Here is a 27,325-nt window from a genome sequence, read left to right on the forward strand (position 1 = left end):
CGATAATGGACCTGGCGAATCCCGCACTGTTTTTCATTGGAATCGATTGTGTTCCACAGGGCTAGTCCCTCAACAGTAGTTGAAATGGTCCAGGTGTGGCGCCGGTTTTTCTGTCATAAAAGTCCATGGATTCTGCATTAGCGTCAACACTTCTTTTAGTCTCAGAAACTGAGAATCCCGCCCAAACTTTTAAACTCAGTTTTGGGTTATGTAAAAGAAAACCACATATTCTACAAAACTTGCACAGATAATAAAGTGTGTATATAACCAAAAAAAAAAATGGAGGCTTCACTATATTGAAAACAACAGAGAAAGAGCCCTCTTTTCAAATTACTGATGCATAAATATCAACAAGGAACATTTTTATTTTTTAATATATCAAATGGAATGCATTACATCATAAATCACAGCTTTTTCAACCTAGATGTTTTTAATACATTTTTACTTGAAGTAAGGAAACAGAATGTTTTGACTGCCAAAATCAGTTCCCTTTTTCGGATTATTACTTCCAAAATGAAGGAATACTAGCGCAGCAAAATAAAATCTACATTTTACAAATGCCTCAGTAATAATTACTGTTGTTCAGATACTAAGCCTCAATTCTTGTTGAAAAAAGTGCCTTTTGCAGGAACCTGTCGCAAACATTTCAGTTGCAACCAAACTTACTTGAGCAGTCACAGATGTAAAATATATATAATCTCCAAGGTTTATCATTTACAAAGTCAGCAAAACAAAGAGACACACCAGTTAAAAGTGCACGCTGCATTACCGGCCACTTCTGTCTGGTTCAGTGGGTCAAAAACTTTTGGGATGTGGTGCCGAGAATAGTAAAATTTCCAGTTTTCGCAATCTCTCATTGTACACATCACCACCATTAAGTTGCCGCCTTACAACACACAGGAAATCCCACAGCATCTGGGAGCAGTTGACAACTTTGCCCCTTCAGCTGCTCAGCAGGCAATCTAAATTATTTCCTGGAAAAAGATCTTGTCATCATTTAGAATATCTCAGGCCAACATTGTTCTCGTTTGAAGCATTTCAGTGAATAGGATCTAAGACCACTGCTAATTGTAACAAATTACATTATCTTACATTCTAACTTAAGTAAAACAAGTACTGGTCTAACTTAATTTTAAGTCTATAACCAATTCCCCCCCCCAAAAAATCCTCCTTTTTTTCCAATCTTTTTTCCCTACCAACTGCGATATTGTTTGAATGGTGTCGAATGTGTTTACTAAGTGGCTCTGATTTTGAATGAGTCTCGGTAGGGTACTTGTGGAGGACATCAAGCCCGATCTTATCCTCACCTTGCATCGATGCAGGCACCTTCAAAGAAAGGATTGCTCTGTGGAACCAAATATCATCAGAATACAGGCCAATTTTGCTTCACTGATCCAGGGGTGCTATGGTCAGATGTGGTGCTCCTGTCCAGCTATGATTAACTGACTGATTAAATGCAGCATCAAACCTGCATTGTTCCTGATCTGCACTTTCCCCTAAATAATCCCAATGAGCTATCAGGAAGCTTCCTCTTTTGCTTTTAGAAAAAAGACGACGGATGGGGGAAAACACTTTTAAAAAAAAAACTGTAATAAGAATTAGTTGTTCCATCAAAGTTATTCATGGGGAGAATATATGCACTCAAAAAGCAAATAAAAAACATTCACAAAATGAGAAGGAAATAACAATGCAGTGGGAAGTATTACTGCAGCATTATAGTGGTTTATGCAATTGAGACAGTGACTATAATCTTTCACAATTAGCGGGTATGACAGCTGGTGACAATTTTCAGCTGGGATATTTCCAAGAAAGTCTGAGATCCATTCAACCGGTTAGGATCCACTGAACCAGCTGTATCTCTGATTCAGTATCTCTGATAAAACAGGGGATATAGAGCTCAGTCTGAGGTTTGAAGGAAATGCTTTATGTGATGTCCTTTTGCCTTGGTGGTCTGTGAATGTTCCTGATCACACATTTGACCATCCATTCAATTCCATCATTTACACCTTGTCTAGAGGGAGACAAAAAAATTGTTTCAATGCAACAAAATCTGTAAACTATTAAAGAAAAAAGTGGGGGATAAGACCTCAAGAACTATCTAAAAATAAGAAAAAATGGACATGTATATAGTAATTATATAAATTTAAAACATTAACAGTTAATTTAAACATACTCTTTTAACCTTTTCTTCTGGCAGAAGTGTTTCCGAAACATTGTTCCATGCATTGAGCACTCCGTGAAAACAGCTTCCTAATATCGGCCTTAATCTTGTTTCGTTTTTTTGCAGGTGTGAACCAGTGTTATCTTGCTCTAGTTCTGCAATTCAGTTGAAAGTAATTTATTGGATCAACGCATCCTGTACCATTTACAAGGGTGAAAAGTGCAACTATTTTGACTTTTGTCAATAGCTATTCATTTTAATTGCTGCTCGTCACTGGCTGAATCTGGTTCCATGTGCTTCCACTTTCGGTGAACTGGTAATTGTACGCAAATTGCACCCCAAATTGAGTTATTTTTGATTGCCCCCCTCAATTTTGCATTTTAATTTATTTGCATAATGGATGTGATTTAAAGGCCGTCTGTGCACCAGTTAAATCGCAGGAAAGGCCGAAATCAGGATCCACACCGAGCGCGAATCAGTTTGTGATCTAACTGGTCTGTTCTCATTGGTGGGTTCTGAATCCCGCTTAGACGTAGCGAGACACTGAGACCAAAGAAGGGCAATCTCCATCTCATTAATGCGGTGGAAGCTCAATCTAATGGCATCCCGGGAACTAACTGACTCCCCAGCGAGCGGTCATGTGAACCCTGTTTAGCATTCCTATTTAAAAATGGGAACTTATCACAATGGCTGCTGAGGAAATCGGGGAAGGTAAGTGGCCTTTTGCATTTTCGGGGATGCTGCCTGGTGCTCGTGGGAGGGGGTTTGGTCCCCAGGGACAAACAGGTCTGGTTGGGGTGCTGGACATCCCCTCCTGAATCTCATGGCCGTGTCCTAACATCTGCATCAACTTTGGGATAACCTTGCCCAGGGGCTCGCCAGCTGACTGGCAGTCAGATGAGTCCCGGGATCCATCAGATCTCTGACTGCTGACTCCCTTGGATGTTCCTGCCTCCTCCTGATTTGCGTCAACGACAGTGTGATGCTCCCAGATTGTGCCTCAGAAGCTTGTCCACTAGTATTGCCCACCGAGGTGCGTCTCTCTGCACTGGTGGAGGGTGGGATGACAGCTGTGATGCCTCAATCGTGGTCTCTTTCGAGCTCTTCTCCGAGGGTTTCTCTTGGTGGTGAGGGAGGTGATCCTGAATGGCCCTACCCAATCAGGTGAACATCCTGCGAGAGAACGGACATGTGGTCAGTGAGAGGGCAGGATCATTTTGCCTGTCATGAATATTTTTCCCTGTCACTTGAGATATGTCATCTGGGTGACAGAGCAGTGGATCCTCACCCCTGGCAGCATAGGCCAGTCTTGCTGTTAGTGACTGCTATCGCCTTGGCCAACCCCACGATCTCCAGGGCCTGTTCCTCATAGGGGGTGAGGTCTCTTATGTCCGTAACCCTGCCGCCTGTCTGGGCCCTATACCGGCTATTATGGGCTAACTTCTGCAAGGACAGAGAGAGAGAGAGAGCAGTGTGAGACGCATGCCTGGTGCATGGGGTAGGGAAGTCTATGGCAGATGGCATGTTTGGGCACCACTCCTAGCGCTCCTAGGCATGGTGGGGTTGTGCGGTGGATGCCAGAGTGAACTGGGGTACGGTCACAGTAATATGTTGTGGAAGGGGAGACGGGGGATGGATGCAGCCACCAACTTGTCAGGGGGATGGTAGGTGGGACCGATGCCAGGGGGCTGGTGTTAACTTACCCATGTGGCCTGCTGAAGGTGGCTGGTCTTCTTCCTGCACTGGACGGCGGTCCTCCTGGTTACGCTGCCCAAACTGACAACCGCTGCCACTGCCTCCCAGGCAGCATTGACGGCCCTGATACTGGTCCTCCGACCCCCTCAGTGAACAGAGTGTCCCATCTCACATCCACGGCATCCAGCAGCCTGGCCAGTTCAGCACTCCTGAAGCATGGAGCAGTTCTACGTAGTGCCATAGTCATGTGCTGCCTGGAAGCTGGTGCGGAGGGTGCGTTTTACGAGCAGCTTGTTAGCGGGGAGCTGCCGAGCATGGTCCAGGCGAAACAGCTGGCGGGACAGCCAGTTACGCCGAGCAGTTCGTGGGGGAGAACTTCCGGCAAGTGGCGTTAAATACGGGCCGCGGTCTCGCCGGCGGGAAGCATCCGGGAAGTCACGCTTGATACAACACTTATAACGTTTCCTGTTAAAACGCACCCGATATCTTTCATACATCATCGTAAGTGGGCACCACTTTGGAGCATAACTCTTTTTTTTAAAAACGTGGATAAAAAGATTCTTGGTATATTTCAAATTGGATTTAAAATAAATAAAATTACTTAAAAAGCACAGAGCAATTTACTTCTTAAATTGGCATAGAAAGCCAATTTCTTTGTAAATTAAAAGCTTTTCAAAAGGTCCCCACTAATGTCCTTGCATCTTGGAGATGCCTAATTTTAAGAGCTTCCTTGAAGGCCTGCAAGCAGGCACATTTACTTGAAACTCTTAATTCAATCTGGGGGTGTGGTCTGTTTTGTGGACGGGGAAGGCTTCTAGCATAACAATGCTAGAACAAGCACAGAACATCACGCATACTCAATTTGTGTTTAAATTTCTGTGAAATTCTGCACCGATTTCAGGCACCTTGTGAGTGACAAGCAGAAACCACCACCCAATTAGTGATAAGTCTATAATCTCTTGATCTATTTAATCTTCATCTTTCAGTGAATCAACAACATTCATGGAGCTCTTGCGTTGCCTATTTGCAGTACTTTACGTTTGCCTGCATTAACTTTTAATTTGCAATTCCTCTGTACAAGCAAATTGAGCCCAATTCATTTTTGAACTTTCCTGAAATCACTGTCAATCTACCGTTTACAGAATGTTTCTAAATTCAGGTCACTGATGTCAATTTAAAATTAATTTCTAAATCCAACCCTGAGACACACTCGTCCGTTCCTTCTCCCCATATCTGCAGTGGTCCAAGAAGGTGGCTTACCATCATCTTCTCAAGGACACAGACGGCTGGGTAAATAATGCTGGCCTTGCTAACGAAGCTCACATCCCATGAGTGAGTGAAGCAAATTCCAATGTAACTATTAACATATAACCTCCAGTTTCCAACTGGAAGCTTGAAATTGGAATTCCACAATCCACTTGCGAAATTAAGCAGTATCTTTCCCTTCCTATGCATGTTGACTGCTGTTTACTAGGTTATTTTACAGACATCCCTCAAATTAAATCCCAATAATCAATTCCACTGTATTTCACGAGATTAAAGATCAAAAGTCTGTGGTTCCCTATCTCTGTTGTCATCACCAAAACCATGGCACATTAACCTGTGTCCCTGACATCTGCACTGTTCAGTGACTCAAAATGACCACCTCATGTTTCAATAGTGAGAGGTTGTTTCTGCTCCTTCCTTTTCCACAAGATTTACTAATATATCGGCTATAACAGTAATATTGAATGTGTTCTCCCTCTCTCCCCCAACCCACCTATCCAACCAGAAATCTGCTGTGAATGAAGGCAATCATTACTTACCCAGTAAGTGCTGAGCATGGTTGCACCAAACAGTCCCTCTTCCCTATTTTTGAAGCGCAATCGCTAAAAGCTGTCTTTATGTCTCCCACTGAAAGGCAGGTCTATCAGTCACAGGAAAAGAATGAGGCATTGACGTTAGGCAATTTGAGCTCAAGGCACCACCAACTGAAAAATATGGAGGATCTTCATCCCAAATCACACACAAAAAAAATCTATGCCATAATCAATGTCAATTACACACGGACAAAATTAACAGGTTTGTTTATAATGCATAAATGATACTATTTGGAAAATGTTTGTATGCAAGATGAATATTTATATTCATTTTGGAAAATTGATATTTTAGCAAGACTGGGTTTATAAAAGTTTATTTAAATTGGGACGGGGTGGAATATGGTGGTAATGCCACTGAACTAATAATCCAGAGACCCAGGCTAATGGCCTGGTGACTTGGATGCAATTCCCACCACAGTAGAATTTAAGTTCAATTAATTCATAAATCTGGAATGGAAAGCTGGTCTCAGCAATGGTGGCCACAAAACGATCACCAGTTGTCGTCCAAACCCACCTGGTTCACTGATGTCCTTTAGGGAAGGCACTCTGCACTTCTTACCTGGTCTGGCCTACATGTGACTCCAGATTCCTCGCAAACTACTCAGCTTAGTCAAACTGACAGTGAGGATAGAAGGATTTATTGGCTTGTCAACTTGTACACTTCCATTCCAGGCGGCATGGTGGCACAGTGGTTAGCACTGCTGCCTCACAGCGCTGAGGACACGGATTTGATCCCGGCCTCAGGTTACTGTCCATGTGGAGTTTGAACATTCTCCCATGTCTGCGTGCGTCTCACCCTCACTACCCAAAGATGTGCAGGGTAGGTGGATTGGCCAAGCTAAATTGCCCCTTAATTGGGAAACAAAAGGAATTGGGTACTTTAAATTTATAAAGAAAAATACACTTACATTCCCCTCCAGTGAAGAATGAAAACTCCTTTGTTGTGGGTAGCACTCAGCTACAGATACTAGAGAGCTTGCAACAACAACCGGAATGAAACAATTCAATATACTTCACAGGAACATTATAAAACAAAGCACGTCAGTGAGGAAATATTAGGTCAGATGCCCAAAGGAAAAGGTAATTTTTTAAAGAGCCTCTTAAAAGGAATAAAGTGAGGTAATGAGGTGGAGAAGTCCAGGGAGGGTATTTCAGAGCTTAAGGCCTGGGTTAACTGAAGGTACGATCAACAATTAAAATCAGGATTCCACAAGAGGTGTTGCACAAAAGGCCAGAACGGGAGGAGTGCAGGCGTGAGTTAAGACACAGGTAGTAGGGTTTTGGATGGTCTCAAGTTTAGGGAGAATAGAATATGGGAGACCAAGCCAGGAGTACATTGGAAGAGTCAATTCCACAACAGGTAATGAAGGCAAGAGTAAGTTTAAGCAGCTGAGCTGAGACGAGAGATGTCAGGCAATATTACGGGCGGTCCTAGTGATGGCACGAATACGAGATTGGAAGCTCAACTCGGAGTCAAATGCAAACAGACTGACATCATCTCAAACTGTTGCCAGGGACAGGAATGGAGTTTGGTGCATGGTAGGTTGATTGTCCATTCTAAATTGCCCATTAATTGGAAAATAAAATAATTGGGTACTCTGAATTTTTAAAGAGGAATGGAGTTTGTAGCTAGGGAATGGAGTTTGTAACGCGGAATGTAAATAATGGCTTCAGTCTTCCCAATAATTAGTTAGGGCCAGTAATATTTAATTTCTAGTCTAATCAGTTAGCTGATTTTAGCCAAGGCAACGTTGGTGCGCCACAATCAATGTTGGTGGCCATTGGCTAGGGAGGAGAAAAATAAGATTGTGCCAGTGTTCCTGATAATTAGCCAATGATTTCTGTTAGACAGTAATGTGAAAACATTAGACAAAACGTGTTTTGATGTCCCCAATGATTGAACAGCCTACTGACTGACACATTTTGTCCAAGCTCACAGTTGAAGAATGGCTCCTGAGAAATTTGTGTGCCAATGCCCTTGGATCTGTACAGCAAAATTTGATGAGGCAAGAAGAAAATTGGAAAACAAATGAAGAATGAGAGCTGAATTACCCAGAACTTCTTTTCATGAAGAATCTTGATTTATATAAAGGGATAATGGAATTTCTGGTTCCCGTTTGCTAGCTATAACTTTAGGGGACATGGGATATGCAGTGTGGCAATTTCAAATGATGCGTGTTGTGGCCATTTGAAGTTACATCCATGGCTTATGTCCTTACAGGAATTTTGATCTCTCCTGGAAGCAAGGGATATGGGAAGCTGGAGTTGAGGTGGAAGAGCAGGCTCAAAGAGTCATATGATCTACTCCAGTTCGTATTTATGTTCTTGTGCTCCCCAAACATCACTGGAAAGTTTGGCCAAGCGATGCATTGTCATGGTTTCCAGCTAATTTATCTTATGACAAACCTTCTCACATGGGAAATGTTCAGACTGGAGTCCAGTTACTAGTGGAGTACAAGGATCTGTTTTGGGGCCACTGCTATTTGTCATTTTTATAAATGACCTGGAGGAGGGCATAGAAGGATGGGTGTGTAAATTTGCAGATGACACCAGAGTCGGTGGAGTTGTGGACAGTGCGGAAGGATGTTACAAGTTACAGAGGGACATAGATAAGCTGCAGTGCTGGGCTGAGAGGTGGCAAATGGAGTTTAATGCAGAAAAGTGTGAGGTGATTCATTTTGGAAGGAATAACAGGAAGACAGAGTACTGGGCTAATGGTAAGATTCTTGGCAGTGTGGATGAGCAGAGAGATCTCGGTGCCCATGTACATAGATCCCTGAAAGTTGCCACCCAGGTTTAGAGGGTTGTTAAGAAGGCGCACGGTGTGTTAGCTTTTATTGGTAGAGGGATTGAGTTTCGGAGCCATGAGGTCAAAACTCTGGTGCGGCCGCATTTGGAGCATTGCGTGCAATTCTGGTCGCCGCATTATAGAAAGGATGTGGAAGCATTGGAAAGGGTGCAGAGGAGATTTACCAGGATGTTGCCTGGTATGGAGGGAAGATCTTATGAGGGAAGGCTGAGGGACTTGAGGCTGTTTTCGTTAGAGAGAAGGTTAGGAGGTGACTTAATTGAGGCATACAAGATGATCAGAGTATTAGATAGGGTGGACAGTGAGAGCCTTTTTCCTCGGATGGTGATGTCTAGCACGAGGGGACATGGTTTTAAATTGAGGGGAGATAGATATAAGACAGATGTCAGAGGTAGGTTCTTTACTCAGAGAGTAGTAAGGGCGTGGAATGCCCTGCCTGCAACAATAGTGGACTCGCCAACACTAAGGGCATTCAAATGGTCATTGGATAGACATATGGACGATAAGAGAATAATGTAGATGGGCTTGAGTGGTTTCACAGGTCGGCGCAACATCGAGGGCCGAAGGGCCTGTACTGCGCTATTATGTTCTATGTTCCAGGTAAATTCCATAGCATTAGAAAATCAAATAAGCGAAAATGGGGGAAAAAATACCTCAATGTCCTGTTTGTTGGCCAATACCAACAATGGAACCCCTTCAAGTACTTCAGTAGTGATCATTTTTTCTGAGGAGATATAAAGGTTTACTATGTAATTAAACACCTCAGGCATATTGACAGTATCTTACAAAAGAATGAATAACTATATCAAGCCTCAGCACGTATTTAGGACATTTCAAAGTGCTTCAAATTATCAGTGGAGCGATAAAAATAACAAATAACAAATCCTCACAGGAAGACGACACTATGCAAGCGTAGCATTTTTTTTAAAAGCTTCCAGTGAACCCGGTGGCACAAGGCGTTAGCATGTAAAACTATTATTTCAGAGGCCTAGGCTTGAACTCAGCCTGTCATGACAGGATGAAAAAATCTTTTCCCTTGATCTGTTGCAAAGATTCTACTCTGCGCAGACTCAATACTGTACACCATTTATGTTAATTAGGAGTCCTTCAAGGAAAGCCATGTCAAATAGATGCTGAAGTTAGGGCAGAGTATAAGAAATGCATTATCTTCGATTAAGTCCATGCTTCTGCTAAGTCACATGCTTGATATTGACGCACACAATTTAAAAAAAAAAAGAAAAAAAAGTTTTTGCAGTCCACCACTGATCATTCTCATTTTGATCAGCACTCAAAACTATTCTGACTCAAGAATCAAATAGAGCAAGACCGATGGGAGCCAAAATCCTGAATAAGGGATTTTCGAACAACACTGCACATTATACTAATTCTCAAGATCTGCACAATGCCCTTAAAAATATTCACTATACATGAATGGAAATAATATAGAAGAGGTTTTAAAACTATTTATTTTTACTTGCTTGCAAGACAGGAATATAAAACAATAGTTAAGTATTTGCATAATACATACCAAAAGCTATCTTTGATTCAGATAATCTCTCTTCGTCAGTTGAATCAATTACATATATTACACCATGGGATTCTGCATAATACTAAAACGATAAGGAGAGAAGTTCATGATTTGTAGAGTTAAGGAATAGCAATTTCAGAAGATTCTTTCAGTAGTGATCAAACTGTATAGTTAAATTGAATTGTAACAAGAGAAAACTGACAGCCGGTTCTGACATAATTTGGCTTCTATTTGCTCCTGACTACCTCCACCCTGAATTGCCACTCAGGTTCAGAGGCATGGATTTAATGTGCACCATTGATCCCAAGCCAAGAACCCTTTTCCATATCTATTTGGTGATTAAGATTGTTTCCTTCCACCTTCACATTGCTTACCTCCTTAATATTCCCACCTTCTCCACTACTACTAACAGTTCAATCTATATGATTGGAGGGTTTTCTGATTGGAGGGCTGTGACTAGTGGTGTTCCGCAGTGATCAGTGCTGGGACCTTTGCTGTTCGTAGTATATATAAATCATTTGGAGGAAAATGTAACTGGTCTGATTAGAAAGTTTGCAGACGACACAAAGGTTGGTGGAATTGCGGATAGCGATGAGGACTGTCAGAGAATACAGCAGGATTTAGATTGTTTGGAGATTTGGGCGGAGAGATGGCAGATGGAGTTTAATCCGGACAAATGTGAGGTAATGCATTTTGGAAGGTCTAATCTAGGGAATATACAGTGAATGCTAGAACCCTCAAGAGTATTGACAGTCAGAGAGATCTAGGTGTACAGGTCCACAGGTCACTGAAAGGGGCAACACAGATGGAGAAGGTAGTCAAGAAGGCATACGGCTTGCTTGCCTTCATTGGCCGGGGCATTGAGTATAAGAATTGGCAAGTCACATTGCAGTTGTATAGAGCCTTAGTGAAGCCACACTTGGGGTATAGTGCTCAATTCTGTTCGCCACACTACCAGAAGGATGTGGAGGCTTTAGAAAGGGTGCAGAAGAGATTTACCAGGATGTTGCCTGGTATGGAGGGCATTAGCTATGAGGAGCGGTTGAATAAACTCGGTTTGTTCTCACTGGAACGACGGAGGTCGAGGGGCGACCTGATAGAGGTCTACAAAATTATGAGGGGCATAGACAGAGTGGAAAGTCAGAGGCTTTTTCCCAGGGTAGAGGGGTCAATTACTAGGGGGCATAGGTTTAAGGTGCGAGGGACAAGGTTTAGAGAAGATGTATGAGGCAGGTTTTTTTTACACAGAGGGTAGTGGGTGCCTGGACCTCGCTGCCGGAGGAGGTGGTGGAAGCAGGGACGGTAGTGACATTTAAGGGGCATCTTGACGAATACATGAATAGGATGGGAATAGAGCGATACGGACCCAGGAAGTGTAGAAGATTTTAGTTTAGACGGGCATCATGGTCGACACAGTCTTGGAGGGCAGAAGGGCCTGTTCCTGTGCTGTACTTTTCTTTGTTTTTTGTTCTATACATACACGAGTGTAGATAGATTCACCGTTCCTTCACTGTCACTGGATCACAGTCATAGATCACCCTTACTAACTGCACAGTGGGTATACTTACACCTGATGCAGTGCAGCAGTTTAACAAGGCAGCTCACCACAACCACCATCCCAGGGGCAATTATGATGTGCAATATATGCTGGCATGGCCAGTGACGCTCACATCCCATGAACAAATAAAAGAAAATATCATTTTGAGCCTTGACTTCTCAACATCCCAGAACCACCATTACTACAAGGACTGTGTTGGTTGAAGAATACCTCACCTCTTTCTCAGGCCAACTACAGATAAGCAATAAATATGGATATGCCTATGTTACATCCAGTGAACGAACTGGACTCCTTGCTTCTGCCTTCCCAAATCCCAGGAAAATTCTACACTTCCCTTATCCTTGTTCGTACCAGGCTCCTAATTCCTCACAAATGTAGGAATTAACCTGCAATCGTCACATTTTTGTGAATGTCTCCAGTGCACCCCAAATCAATGATATCATTCAACCGTATGTCCATATTCATTTGTTCCTCTGACACTGGTTTGTTCTTTGTTCTCTACTCTCTTCACTCCCTGGCTCCTCCTTTAGCCATGCAGCCCTTGCCTTTTGAAACTAATTCAGTTTTACCTACTCCCCCCATACTATTCTGAAATCTTAAAGACTTTTCTTTTAAAATTAATCTTTCCGTCCTGCACCCAAGTCTCTTCCATCTTTCCAGCTTGCGCAGTTCAATTTTTTTCTGCTTTCTGTACAGTCTTGTGATAATTTGTAGGGTGCTGCACAAATGTGTTATCTTGCAGTTGAGTTTATTCCAAGATGACACATTTCTCAAATGGAAGATTGGAACAGAATAGATCCTTTGGACAGGATTTGATAATCCAACCAATACATGTAGGTTTACATGACCATCTTGCAAGTCTTGCTCATTAATGGGATCTGGAACAGTCGACACATCAGAGTAGGTTGAAATTCTCCCCATCTGATTCCAGATAATGTGGCAAAGCCATGAACTAATGGATAAGATGCATATGCAATTTGGAGATTTATTAATATTAATTGTGATAAATTAATTGATTAAATCTGTTAACCTTGAGCAGCATCATTAAACAGGTTTAGGTACTCATCAATTCTTACAAGGAGAAAAAGGAAGTCTCATAGTCTTTGAAAAATTAGTCTAAATGGGAGTAAATTGGATATGGTTCCACAAATCACAAAAAGTAGCGATACAAATTAAAAGGCCATTAAAAAATAATCACTGGGGTTCACTTCTAGAGAGACTGAATTAAAAACCAGAGAAGTTACTTTTTTAAAAAAAAAAACTTGAGTACCCAATTCATTTTTTCCAATTAAGGGGCAGTTTAGTGTGGCCAATCCACCTAGCCTACACATTTTTGGGTTGTGGGGGCTAAAGCCACGCAAACACGGGGAGAATGTGCAAACTTCACATGGACAGTGACCCAGAACCGGGATCGAACCTGGGACCTTGGCGCCGCGACGCAGCAGGACTAACCCACTGTGCCGTGACAAAAACCAGAGAAGTTATGTTAAACTTTGAGCTAGGACCTTGTTTAACCTGCAGTTTGCTACATGGAGTCTGGTCTCCATTAAAAAAAGGATACTGGAGGAATTGCAAAAAATGATTTTCATGGATATTATTGGAACTGAGTGGTTATACTCATCAGGAAAGATTGAACAGGCTGGGTCTCTTTTCTTTAGAAATTAGGAGGCTGAAGGGTTACCTGATAGAAGTCTTCAACATTACGTAGATTTATTAGAGTAGACAAGATAATTCCACATGTAAGAGTCCAAAACCAGTGGTCATAGAAAATCATTTACAAATCTAACAGGGAATTCAGCAGAAAAATCTTCAGCCAGCGAGTGATGAGAATGTGGAACTCACTGCTACAAGTAGTAGTTAGCAGAGGTGTGTTTAGATGAACGTTAGATAAACATTAGGGAGAATAGAATAGAAGGGTATGCTGGCAGGGTTAGATGAAGTAGGGTTGAAAGAGCTCACCTGGTGAATAAAGACCATCATGGAGCTGTTAAGTTGAATGGTTTGTTTCTATGTTAGTCTCTTGGCTTAAGCATGGAATGCACTGTCTGGGAGGGTGGAAGAGGCGGGTTGCCTCACATCCTTCAAAAAGTACCTGAATGAGCACTTGGCACATCATAACATTGAAGGCTATGGCCAAGTGCTGGTAAATGGGATTAGGTAGGCAGGTCAGGTGTCTTTCATGCGTCAGTGCAGACTCAATGGGCCGAAGGGCCTCTTCTGCACTGTATTATTCTGTGATTGTGACATAAGATGAAATGACTCAAGATGCTTCACAGGAGTAAAGAGATTTAGGGAAGAAATTTCAGAGCTTAAGGGCTTGGAAGCTCAACTACACCAGCAGTGCAGTGATCAAAATGCTGAAGAGGTCGTAATTGGTGACTACGCGAATATCTGAGAGGATCATGGGCTAATGGTGCCGACAAATATTTTGAGTGATTTGTAAGAATCCCCTGGTTATTTTGCAATCTCAAAGAAATTCACTTGTGAATCAGTGCGGCCCTTTTAAACACTGAAAATACTTACACTTTACCAATTTACAAGAGGAACCAGTAGGACAATACATTTTCAATACATGCTCTATGTACGAAATTTTAGTCAATCTCCCATGAAACTACACACACAAAATCTGAGAATATGGCCTGTCAAATGTCCCTACTGTCTTCACATAGCTATTTCTCCTCTTTTCCCAGTTTTCTTTTGTCCTTTCTGATTTGAGGTGGTGAGTGGCCAAGCTGAAGGTAATGTGAAAATGTGATTTGCAATCGCTCCATTCTCATCCCCTTGCCCAACCTCTCTGCTTCCTTCCACCTCATTACTCCCATTGTGTACCCTATCCATTAATTTTCTCTTTTCCATTACCTTCAGCCACACTTTCACCACCATCACGTCTTCCCTTTTTAACTATCCAATAATACTCTCTCCTCTATGCTCCACTATCACTGACTCACCCTTAACCTTCCATACCATACATTTCCCCCCACTCCCATCCTCCCAAGGACATGTGCTGAGAGGTCAGGGATCTACTCGTTGCTGTTTTTCTCCTTCCCTCTATCCATTTCCCTTGAGGAGGCCTGGATTTCTTTCAAATTTCAACTTAGTTTTTGGTCAAATTGCATACAGTGTTATTGTGTGATTCCTTTAACATTGAAAGGGCCCAACAGGTAAAGGTAAAGTCACCATAGTCCCAAATGACCATAGGCTCCCTTTTAGAGGGAGAGAGCTGACTTGTGGTGATTTAACATGAGGATCACCACACCTCAGGCGAGGGGCAAGGTTGAGAAGGCAGGCCTTCAAGAATAACCTTAGCCGGTAGGGGAATTGAACCCGCACTGCTTGCCTTGTTCTGTATCACAAGCCAGCTGCCTAGCCAACTGAGCTAAACCGGTTAACGGGTCCAACAAAGGGTACAACAAAATGCATGAAATACTGAACTCAATACATCATTCATTGATTTCCTGTGCGAGAGTAGAACCACAGTGACTCCTGGTGTTCAAAGCCTGCAAATGTATACAAACCCAACCAAGTTTATTTCTGTTAACTCTTCTATGCTACGATTGTTATGTGGCACCCTACTGTTTCCAATTGCTCTATTTACTGTGTCACCTACCTCTACAATACCTTTGGTGTCTTGAGCGCATTTCACCAATTTTTTTTTTGAAGTGGGTGCAATAATCACCAAGCCATTTTTAATATCAGAGCCACATAGGTAAATTGGATACTATCACTCTTTTCATATTTCTTTTGGCCTGCCATTTCTGCGTTTGATTATCACCATCATGTGTCCTGCTGAGCACCATTTGTCCTCCTGACTCCCAAGCAGTTTTTCTTAAAAACAATTATTTGTACAAGGGACATTAATTGGTGGATTAGTGATCTGCTGCCTCTTTTGTCAGGGAGATCTAGGAGTAGAGGTCCACAGGTCACTGAAAGGGACAACACAGGTGGAGAAGGTAGTCAAGAAGGCATACGGCATGCTTGCCTTCATTGGTCGGGGCATTGAGTATAAAAATTGGCATGTCATGTTGCAGCTGTATAGAACCTTAGTTAGGCCACACTTATATAGTATAGTGTTCAATTCTGGTCGCCACACTACCAGAAGGATATGGAGGCTTTAGAGAGGGTGCAGAAGAGATTTACTAGGATGTTGCCTGGTATGGAGAGCATTAGCTATGAGGAGCGGTTGAATAAACTCGGTTTGTTCTCACTGGAACGACGGAGGTTGAGGGGCGACCTGATAGAGGTCTACAAAATTATGAGGGGCATAGGCAAAGTGGATGGTCAGAGACTTTTTCCCAGGGTAGAGGGGTCAATTACTAGGGGCATAGGTTTAAGGTTCGAAGGGCAAGGTTTAGAGGAGATGGAAGAGGCAAGTTTTTTTACACAGAGTGTAGTGGGTGCCTGGAACTCGCTCCCGGAGGAGGTGGTGGAAGCAGGGACAATAGTGAAGTTTAAGGGGCATCTTGACAAATACATAAATAGGATGGGAATAGAGCAATACGGACCCAGGAAGTGTAGAAGATTTTAGTTTAGACGGGCAGCATGGTCGGCACAGGTTTGGAGGGCCGAAAGGAGTGTTCCTGTGCTGTATTTTTCTTTGTTCTTTGTAGGCCCCTGACCAGTGTTTCTCACTCTGCTGCTGGGATATTGGATGCAGTCCCTTATGCTGCAAACTGACTGCGTTAGTCCTGACGCAGAAGTTTTTTCTTTTTTCAATGTACCTTATGCATTTAGCTGTTTTGGAACAAAATGGGGCAAAGTGATTCCAACAGCAGGTCACAGAGCCTTTGAACATTTGAAACACAGAACTACAATCTTCAGGATGACAATTTGAAATGGGTCAATTTGTGGTAATCGCATTTGCCAAGCAGATCTCCTGTGACGTTAATGACAGTGAGTGGGATGTTTTATAATAGTAGTATTATGCTTTGTAGCTTTTCCAGGGACAAATGAACATATTGTTCCCAATGAAGCCTAACCTTGTCTTGTCGAACAACAAATCGTTTTACAGTAAATTACATCAGAAGGTCTACAGGCCACTTGATCTGTTCCAACATCAATGCTCCACAAACTTCCTCCTAATCTAATCTTACCAGCATATCCGTCATTTCCTTTTTCCCTCATGTGCTTGCCTAACCCCCCTTTAAATGCATGTATGGCATTTACCTCCACTACTTCATGTTGTTTCAAGTTCCACATTCCAACCGATCTCAGTGAAGAGGTAAAAACAGAAAGTGCTGGAAAATCTCAGCACATCTGGCAGCATCCATGGAGTGTGAAATAGAGTTAACGTTTCGAGCCCAATATGACTCTTCTTCGGATCTCTTTTGTCTCTTTCACCTTGCCTCCAGCATCTGCAATATTTTGTTTTTATTTCAATAACAAGGTTCCTCCTGAATTCCTGTTTGTATTAATAATTAACTTATATCTATGGTATCTAGTTCTAGATATTTCTATTAGTAAAAACATATCTAAATACACCCTGTCTTAAAGATCTCTTATCAGGTCAGCCCTTAGCCTTCTTTTTTGGAGTAAAGAACCTATGCCTGCTCAATCTTTCTCATATGTATATCTTCGTAGTTCTGATATCATTCTTACATTTTTTTTTAACCTTCTCCAGTGCCTTTATATACTATTTATAATATGGAGATCGGAACTGTGCATAGTACTTCAAATGTGTTCATACCAAAGTTTGATATAAGTTGGACATAACACTTGGCTTTTTAAAATTCTATCCATCTAAAAATAAGTGGCAGTGTTTGACTTATTTTTTTAAAAAAAAGTAGATTTTAAAGAAATGGCAGCTGTTAACATTCAAAATGGTGATTCTATTTAAATGGACACATTATTGACTATCAGTAAGGGATGCACAAAGAGATAGCAGACAACATTTGAGTGAGACTGAAACGGAGTGAGTCGTGAATTAGGTTCTTGTGGGAATGCGGTGCACGGAGGGGAGAGGTGTGGTGTACGCAAGAACTACTCTAAATTAATTAAGCAAGTTACTAAATTAAGTTAACTAAATAACAATGGCAGGACAGGTGCTATGTTGCAGCTGTAGAATGTGGGACATTTTGGATGTCAAGATGATCCAGGCCATACATGTCTGCAGAAATGTAAACAGCTGGGGGAATTCCAGGTCGGGATTACTGAGCTGGAAGCTGAACTACAGACACTGAGCAACACAGGAGCAGAAATACCAGGATATGTTGTTCCAGGAGATGGCGACACCTCTTGGAATAGGATAATCTGTTTTGGTCAGCAGTGATGGACAGGAGGATGTGACTGTGATTGAGACAGGTAAAGGGACCAAACGGACAGGAGTGGAGGAGCCTCAAATCTATTTGACAGTTTCAAAGTCTGAGGTGCTCATGACCTGTGTGAATGAAAATGAGGCCTGCAAGGTGGATGAGCAGGCTGGCCATGGCACAGGATGTTATTCAAGCGGGGAAAGCAAACAGGAATGCAATGGTAGTAAGGGACAGTATAGTGAGGAGGATTGACACTGTTCCCTGTAGCAAAGAGTGAGAGTTCAGATGACTGTCTGCCGAGGATCAAGTCACCAGCTCAGGGCTGGAGGAGGGGGGGGGTGGATCCAGTTGTCATGGTCCATGTCAGTAACAATGGGACAAGGAAGACAAGGAAAGAGGTTCTGCATAATCAGTATGAGGAGCCCGATACCAAATTAAAATGTTGAACCGCAAAGCTAATAATCTCTGGATCATTACCTGAGCCATGTACAAATTGGCGTAGGATAAATAAGATTAGAGAGATGAATGCATGGCTCAAAGACAGGTGTGAGAGAAGTAGGTTCTGGTTCATGGGTCACTGGGTAAGTGGGGGCTGTACCTCCACTTGGGACAGTATACTCCTGAACCATGCTGGGACAAACATTCTTGCAAATCGCATAACTCGGGAAGTAGAAAAGGTTTTAAACGAAATAGTGGGGGCAAGGAATCAAATGTGGGAAGATGTGGTATATAGAAGGGTAGAGACAAGGTAAGAGACAAAGACATAGAATGTACAGTGTAGGGGGCCATTCGGCCCATCGAGTCTGCACCCTCCCCAAACCCACACCTCTACCCTAGCCATAAATCGCTCATTTTCTGGTTGGCAAGGTGTGATGAGGAATGTGCCGCAGCGATCATTGCTGGGACCTCAACTCTTCATAATTTATATAAATGATTTGGATGAAGGGACCAATGGTATGGTTGCTAAGTCTGCTGATGACACAAAGACAGGTAGGAAAGTAAGTTGTGAAGAGGGAATAAGGAGGCTACAAAAGGATATAGATAGGTTAGGCGAGTGGGCATAGATCTGGAAAATGGAATATGTAGGACAATATGAGGTTGTCCATTTTGGCACAACAAATAAAAAAAGCATATTATATAAACTGTGAGAGATTGCAGAAGCTCTAAAAGGCAGAAGGATCTAAGTGTTCTCGTATATGAATCGCAAAGGAGTATGTAGGTACAACAAGTAATCAGCAAAGCTTATAGAACATTATCTTTTATTGCAAGGGAAATTGAATACAAGAGTCGGGAGGTTATGCTTTAGTTATAACAGAGATTGGTGCTCTGGCGAACTGTGTACAGTTATTGGTTTCCTTATTTAAGGAAAGATGTAAATGCAGTTCAGAGAAGGTTTATTGATTAATACCTGGAATGGGTGGGTTGTCTTATGAAGAAAGGCTGGATAGACTAGGCTCGAGTTTAGAAGAGTAAGAGGTTACTTGATTGAAACATGTAAGGTCCTGAGGAGACTTGACAGGATGGATTTGGAGAGGATGTTTCCTCTGATGGGAGAATCTAGAACTCTTGGTCACTGTTTCAAAATGAGTCACCCATTTGAATGAAAAAATCACACCTTGCCAACCAGCTATGATCTTATTGATAGATGGAACAGCCTTGAAGGGCCGAGTGGCCTATTCCTACCTCTAACCCATATGTTCATATGATGGTAGAATCACAATTCTAGTGTTTTTCACAGATGCTGCGCTCCTCAATGGTTTTGAGGATAAAGGCCTCCTATGGTGCAACACTGAACTGTATACAACATTCAGTACTGAATTAGCACATCTCAGTGAGGGGAACTGTAAGAACAGCATAATTGATATCCCAGTTAGTGAATGTAAATAATTCAAATATAATTCCTGTTCCTGAGTATTCCAGAAACCCCTGCTGGAACTTGTATGCATGTGGGTGTTGGACAAGAACAGTGTCAAGTTTGAAATGACCTCAGCGGGTCTGACAGCATCTGTGGAGAAACAGAGTTAACATTTCAAGTCAAATATGACTCTCCTTCGGCATTGGTTCCATTTCCCTTATAAGACATACTGAGATGCTGTAGTTGAATACTGGCCTCTTTCTAATTAGATTATCGATTTTCTGATTCAAGCAGAACATTGATTGACAAAGTTTTAACCAACAATACCTTGTCCCATAATGATTGGAGTTCTTCCTGTCCTCCAAGATCCCAGAACATTAGACGTGCTGATCCAACATCAATGGTCCCAACTTCAAAAACGAACAAATTTTATTTTCATTGTTTAATTTCGACTGTTTATGAATCAGTGAATATTAAAGAAACTGAACACTGTGGTTGACTACTGCACACTTGCAAACTTAAGTAATTATTAGGAGGGGGTACAACACTTTATAAATGAGGCAACACATTACCAACCACCAGGCATCATCACACTACCAACCACCAGGCATCATCATACTACCGAAATATCACATCACAACATCTTTTATCCGTTTCTGGACTTCATTGGTCACTTACCAACTTCAAAAGAAACATAAATATGCATAGGTCCTTGATCATGTCTGACCCATTCCCAACACTTCTGCTACCAGCGCTTTCCTTCCCGCCCAGAACAATAAGCAGGAGACCCCTGTCCTCACTTTCTACCCCATCACCTTCCCTATTCATGGAATAATTTTGTTTTATTTTCATTGCACATGTCAGGCTTAACCTTGCTTTTCTCAGTTTTCCTTTTGGGCAGTAGCTGTTCATTATTCTGCCCTTCGCACCTCCTCTGGGCCCATCTTTTGTTTCTTTGCTTGCCCCATTACCGCTCACTTTGGCTCTACACCATGAACTCTTTTATCATTTAGTGTCTCCCATCTTCCACCCAATCAGACTTTCCTTTCTGTCCGTTTTCCGCCCTCCCCCATTTCATCCACGTAAAACTTTTCTATCTTTTCCCAGTTCTGGTGAAAGGTCACAACCTGAAATATTAACTCTGTTTCTCTCCGCAGATACGGTCTGACTGGCTGAGCATTGTCAGCATTTTTCCTGTTTTTATTTCAGCTTTATTGCATGTTCCTGTTATAACTCTAGTGGAGTAATTTTGCATTAATAACTGATAACATTTCAGATATTAAATGGAGACACATACCAGCAATTCTCAGAATTTCTATTTAATTGCATGCGTGAGGCTACATTTCAGCAAGTCAGATTGGTATATATTAACATTCTACCTGGTTCGCAAAATTATGGAAGATAGTCTATGGCTAGAATCATATACATTCCCTACCTCAATTTTAGGACATGGTTTATTTTCATTATTATGTCTCAGAGTGGAGGGAGGTGTCTATAAGCCTGGTTCAATGTTTGATTCCCTTTGGTTATGTCCTGGTTAAGGATGGAAAAGTCTCCGCTCCTCCAACCCTACAAACCTTTGTTTTTACTTCCTTCCACAAACTTCCCATCCCTCATATTTCATCACTTGCTAGGTGGTCTAGCCCTACCCTTCCCTCCTGCAGTAGCACAAGGGTTTTGATATCAGCTGTCTCCTGGGCAGTTGGGCAGCATGGTAGCACAAGTGGATAGCACTGTGGCTTCACAGCTCCAGGGTCCCAGGTTCGATTCCCCGCTGGGTCACCGTCTGTGCGGAGTCTGCACATTCTCCCCGTGTGTGCGTGGGTTTCCTCCGGGTGCTCCGGTTTCCTCCCACAGTCCAAAGATGTGCAGGTTAGGTGGATTGGCCATGCTAAATTGCCCTTAGTGACCAAAAAGGTTAGGAGGGGTTATTGGGTTACGGGGATAGGGTGGAAGTGAGGGCTTAAGTGGGTCGGGGCAGACTCGATGGGCCAAATGGCCTCCTTCTGCACTGTATGTTCTATGTTCCACGCTGCATTCTCCATGGCAACTCCTCCACCTTATTGCTGAAAAAGAGAGATGCGCTGTCCAATCATTTCCTCTTGCACTCTCCAGGATAACTCGCAAGAAACATGGCAGGAATGAGAGTGGTGAAGAGGATGTTAAAAGAGATCAAGACGATTATTACAAGTTCACGGAGTGGGTAAATACATGGCAGATGCAGTACAACATGGATACATGTGAAGTTATCCACTTCGGACAGAGAAACAGAATGGCAGAATCTTATTTAAATGGCGGCAAATTGGGAAATGTTGACGTACAAGGACACCTAGGTCGCCTTGTACCAGTCACTGAAAACAAGCAGTTAGGGGTGGTTTAGCACAGGGCTAAAGAGCTGGCTTTTAAAGCAGACCAAGGCAGGCCAGCAGCACGGTTCAATTCCCGTACCAGCCTCCCCGAACAGGCGCCGGAATGTGGTGACTAGGGGCTTTTCACAGTAACTTCATTTGAAGCCTACTTGTGATAATAAGCAATTTTCATTTCATTTCAAGCATGCAGATACAGCAAGCAGTTAGGAAAGCAGATGGTATGTTGGCCTTCATTGCAAGAGGGCAAGTACAGGAGCAAGGATGTCTTCCTGCAGCTGTGGAGGGCATTGGTGGGACCGCGGCTGGGGTAGTATTCGCAGTTGTGGTCTCCTTGTCTAGGAAAGAGTGTGTTTGCCATGGAAGGGTGCAGCGGGGTTCACCGGACTGATTCCTGGGATGGCAGGATTCTTGTAGGAGGGGCGATTTGATCGACTGGGCCTGCATTCGCTGGAATAAAGAAGAATGAGAGGGGGTCGAATTGAAATGTATAAAATTCTGACAGGGCTGGATGGACTGAATGCAGCTGTGCTGTTTCCTCCGGCTCGAATGCCTGGGGAAGGGTTCATGGTCTCATGTTAAGGGGTAGACCGTTTGGAACTGGAATGGGGAGGGGCTTCTTCTCTCAGATGGTGGTGCACCTGTGGAGTTCTCTGCCACAGAAGGCTGAGGAGGCCAAGTCACTAGATATATTTAACAAGGAAATAGATAGTTTTCTGGACTCTAAAGGTGTCACAGGGTATGCTCATGTTGATTGGTGGAGCAGGCTTGAAGGAGCGAATGGCCTATTCCTACTCCTATTTTCTATGTAAATTACCAACAGTTAATGGAGGAGCAACAATTTATTCCTATTAAGAAGAGTGTTGATCGGTTGGCAAGTAGACTCCGATTGGTGGAGGCATTCTCATGGAGCATGGGACAGTTAACTGCCCAGCTTTGTTCAAATTTAGACCAAACATATCGACTCAGATTGGTCAAATGAACCAATTGGGGAATGAACCAGGGAATGACTGTTCCCTAAGCTTTTGTTTTTTGGAAAAAGGTGCAGACATGTTCCCTATGTCTGCAAAGGACAGTCCATGTGTGTGAATATATGTGACTTCTAGCATGGGCAAGTGAGCCACACTGAGCCCAACTAATAACCTTCAATTGGCTTTCTGTGTAATTTTTAGCACAATCAGGAATGTTTAGTAGGTGTTGTCCAGTCTAGTAATCACATCTAATATTGGACACCATGCTTTGTGTTTTGCAAGCATGGGCTTGTTGCGTACGGTCAGTACTTTGCCTGTTGTGAATGGCCAATGGGACATGCTGTTTGACACTATCCACGTACGCAGTGTGGCTCACTTATTCATGCTAGAAGCCCAGAGCCCTGTCCTTTGCAGACAGAAGGAACATGTCCACACATTGCACCATCTTCAACTATTCTTACCGCTTCACTCCTACAATACATGATTTGCCTTTGGGGGAAAAAATAAGCCAGACAAAATTCTATACTATATTCTGTAAAGCTATAGTACACAGTCACAATGCAACAATGCCAACAATAAATATTCTCTGGAAAAAGGCTACGCAGACACATAATTAACCTCCAAACTTACTGTTTAAGCCTACTGTAGTAGTGATCTTTGATAAATTCATTCCTTTGTAGTTTCGATTAAACTTGGTTTTTGTCTGCTCCAAGAAGGTCTGCACATGTTAATCAAATAACAAAGAGTTAAAATAAAACTACATCATAATAAACGTGAAGACAACACAAAAAACGTTATTTTCCAAATTTTTTTTCATTGTAACTAAGCTTTGCGCAGGTCAAAGAGACACAGCCTGAGTGAGTGAGACACAGACAGAGTGAGAATTTGAAGCTTGGTAATTTGGTGCAGTGAGGTAACCAGGAAAGGTAAGTGGTAAATCTAATTCTGTTGTTTTTCAGTTAAAAGTGCAGTGTAGATTAGTGTCTGATTGGCTGAAGCTGCCCCCACCCTAACTGCTGAGAGGCAGTTATCTGGCAGTCACCTGAGGCCTGTTTAGGGGCACAAAGGTACACATTGTATTCTTCGCTTTGAAGTTTAAGTAGTGCGAGTCATCCTAAAGTCTGTATAAAAGAGACAGAAAGCACACTTAGTAAGCATTGCGCAGGTCAAGGAGACACAGCCTGAGTGAGTGAGACACAGACAGAGTGAGAATTTGAAACTTGGTAATTTGGTGCAGTGAGGTAATTCGGTGAAGAGTGGGAGAAGGTGCTTTTTCCCTACTGTTTTGTTCTCTCTCTTTCTTCTGGCCTGTAACTTTTAATCAGCAGGGAGAGAACCTGAGAATATCCGAGACCCTCAGAAGGTAAGTAAGTGATTTTTACTTTTATTACCGTTTCAAATTGTGTGTGTGGGGTGGGGGGGGGGGGGCTGAAGTGACATCACAGAAAAGCTGTGACCCGAGTGGCTGGTTGGGAATCTACACTAAATTAAAAAAATTAAGCATTGGTAACTAATTAAACATAATTACTTAATTAGAATTTAGAGGGGTATCTAAGCCAGAGATCGGAGAGTACTATATTTAGTTTTCACATTTATAGTAGAAATCTAGTGCTAGGATTGTTGACAGTAAAAAAATTTTTTTTACTTTTAACTTTAATTTACTAATTAATTGACGCAATGTCAGTTAGAGGGGTGCAGTGCTCTGACTGTGAGATGTGGCAGGTCCGGGAGGCTTGCAGCGTCCCGGGTGGCTTCATCTGCAGAAAGTGCACCCAACTGGAGCTCCTCACAGACCGCATGGTTCGGTTGGAGCAGTCATTTGGATGCACTTAGGAGCATGCAGGTGGCGGAAAGCGTCATAGATAGCAGTTATATAAATGTGGTCACACCCAAGGTGCAGGCAGCGAAATGGGTGACCACCAGAAAGGGCAGGCAGTCAGTGCAGGAATCCCCTGTGGTTGTCCCCCTCTCGAACAGGTATACCCCTTTGGATACTGTCGGGGGGGGGAGGGATAGCCTATCAGGGGAAAACAGCAGCAGCCAGAGCAGTGGCACCATGGCTGGCTCTGATGTTCAGAAGGGAGGGTCAAAGCGAAGAGCAATAGTAATAGGGGACTCTATAGTCAGGGTCACAGATAGGCGCTTCTGTGGACGTGAAAGAGACTCCAGGATGGTATGTTGCCTCCCTGGTGCCAGGGTCCAGGATGTCTCCAAACGGGTAGAGGGCATCCTGAAGGGAGAGGGCAAACAGGCAGAGGTCGTTGTACATATTGGTACTAACGACATAGGCAGGAAGGGGCATGAGGTCCTGCAGCAGGAGTTCAGGGAGCAAGGCAGAAAGTTAAAAGACAGGACCTCGAGGGTTGTAATCTCGGGATTATTCCCTGTGCCACGTGCCAGTGAGGCTAGAAATAGGAAGATAGAGCAGCTAAACACGTGGCTAAACAGCTGGTGTAGGAGGGAGGGTTTCCGTTATCTGGACCACTGGGAGCTCTTCCGGGGCAGGTGTGACCTATATAAGGACGGGTTGCATCTAAACTGGAGAGGCATAAATATCCTGGCTGCGAGGTTTGCTAGTGTCACACGGGAGGGTTTAAACTAGTATGGCAGGGGGGTTGGGCACGGGAGCAATAGGTCAGAAGGTGAGAGCATTGAGGGAGAACTAGGGAATAGGGACAGTGTGGCTCTGAGGCAGAGCAGAGAGGGAGAAGTTGCTGAACACAGCGGGTCTGGTGTCCTGAAGTGCATATGTTTTAATGCAAGATGTATTACGGGTAAGGCAGATGAACTTAGAGCTTGGATTAGTACTTGGAACTATGATGTTGTTGCCATTTGTAGCCATGTAAAATGGCTGCGTTCCGATTAATCTGGCCAAAACCCAGTTTAAAATGGCTAACCCGAAAGACTGCTGGGAAAAGCAGTCAAGAAGACACAAGCAGGCAGCTGCAGACAGGTTCACATATTCAGCTCTGGGAACGTAGCCCAGATCGATACTCAGGGCTATCAACAGCCCTTCAACCCAGGTATCCGCAGTTTCATTCAGGACTGTTTACACCTAATCAACTCAGACATCCACAGTTAAATCGGCTATCCCCGGGCCAGACCTGTCGGTGCCTGCAGTGGCCGAAACAAAGACCTCGACCACCCCCCGATCGAGGAATCGCCTCACCATTGGACACATCGACCCCAGAGACTGGGGACAGAATCCAATCACTTGGGACTCAGGGTCAAGGGCCGCCCCAGGAGGCGGGAAGCCCCTGGGCCCTATAAAAGTAAAGGTCCAAGTTCAGATCTCTCTCTCTCTCATCTTCGCCTGCTCGAGACCTTCGCAAGACCAGCCACCGTGTATCGTAAGTTTGAATCCAACGATCGCTATCCGGTAGAGACACCTAGCCACCGACCTGTAGCAGCCTTTTGAATCCCGCGGGCCAGATTTGATTGGACAAGCCATTAGTTTCCCTGACCTGGTGGGCTCTTCCTAAGTTAAGTATTGGCCATTAGTGATAGGTTTATTATATAGAAAGTAGTATTAGAGTATTAATATTGCTTGTTGTATATAATAAATGACCGTTGTTTTAATCCTTACTAAGCGGTGTGCTGTGTTATTAATCATAACCTGAACTTGAACCACGTGGCGGTATCATAAAGATACCTGGCGACTCATGAGCAAAGGTGACCGAAACAGAGCAAATAGACTAAAGCTAGAAAGAGCAACACATTACAGAGACCTGGTTGAGGGAAGGGCAGGATTGGCAGCTAAACCTTCCAGGATTTAGATGTTTCAGGCGGGATAGAGGTGTATGTAAAAGGGGTGGCGGAGTTGCACTACTGGTTAGGGAGGATATCACAGCTGTACTACGGGAGGACACCTCAGAGGACAGTGAGGCTATATGGGTAGAGATCAGGAATAAGAAGGGTGCAGTCACAATGTTGGGGGTTTACTACAGGCCTCCCAACAGCCAGCGGGAGATAGAGGAGCAGATAGGTAGACAGATTTTGGAAAAGAGTAAAAACAACAGGGTTGTGGTGATGGGAGACTTCAACTTCCCCAATATTGACTGGGACTCACTTAGTGCCAGTGGCTTAGACGGGGCAGAGTTTGTAAGGAGCATCCAGGAGGGCTTCTTAAAACAATGTGTAGACAGTTCAACTAGGGAAGGGGCAGTACTGGACCTGGTATTGGGGAATGAGTCCGGTCAGGTGGTAGAAGTTTCAGTAGGGGAGCATTTCGGGAACAGTGACCACAATTCAGTAAGTTTTAAAGTACTGGTGGAC

General features: G+C 43.2%; 1 protein-coding gene across 6 annotated transcripts in view; it reads right to left on the reverse strand.

The window, feature by feature from the left end:
• Window positions 1-345: 345 nt before the first annotated feature.
• Window positions 346-27,325, reverse strand: part of arfrp1 (ADP-ribosylation factor related protein 1) — an 82,821-nt gene continuing 55,841 nt past the window's right edge. For 5 of the 6 annotated variants that reach the window (XM_072514789.1, XM_072514791.1, XM_072514790.1 and 2 more), the window contains 6 exons: window positions 23,681-23,768; window positions 20,041-20,123; window positions 10,053-10,134; window positions 9,178-9,248; window positions 5,662-5,762; window positions 346-2,011 (listed from right to left, as the gene is read on the reverse strand). In XM_072514789.1, coding sequence (XP_072370890.1) covers window positions 1,924-2,011; window positions 5,662-5,762; window positions 9,178-9,248; window positions 10,053-10,134; window positions 20,041-20,123; window positions 23,681-23,768 — 513 coding nt within the window. In that variant the 3' untranslated portion in view covers window positions 346-1,923. Of the gene's footprint in view, window positions 2,012-2,173; window positions 2,317-5,661; window positions 5,763-9,177; window positions 9,249-10,052; window positions 10,135-20,040; window positions 20,124-23,680; window positions 23,769-27,325 lie in introns of all 6 variants that reach the window. The other variant, XR_011948760.1, reaches the window with a different exon arrangement.

Source organism: Scyliorhinus torazame, chromosome 8 (genome assembly GCF_047496885.1).
Source record: "Scyliorhinus torazame isolate Kashiwa2021f chromosome 8, sScyTor2.1, whole genome shotgun sequence".
In the NCBI taxonomy this organism is placed as follows: domain Eukaryota; kingdom Metazoa; phylum Chordata; class Chondrichthyes; order Carcharhiniformes; family Scyliorhinidae; genus Scyliorhinus; species Scyliorhinus torazame.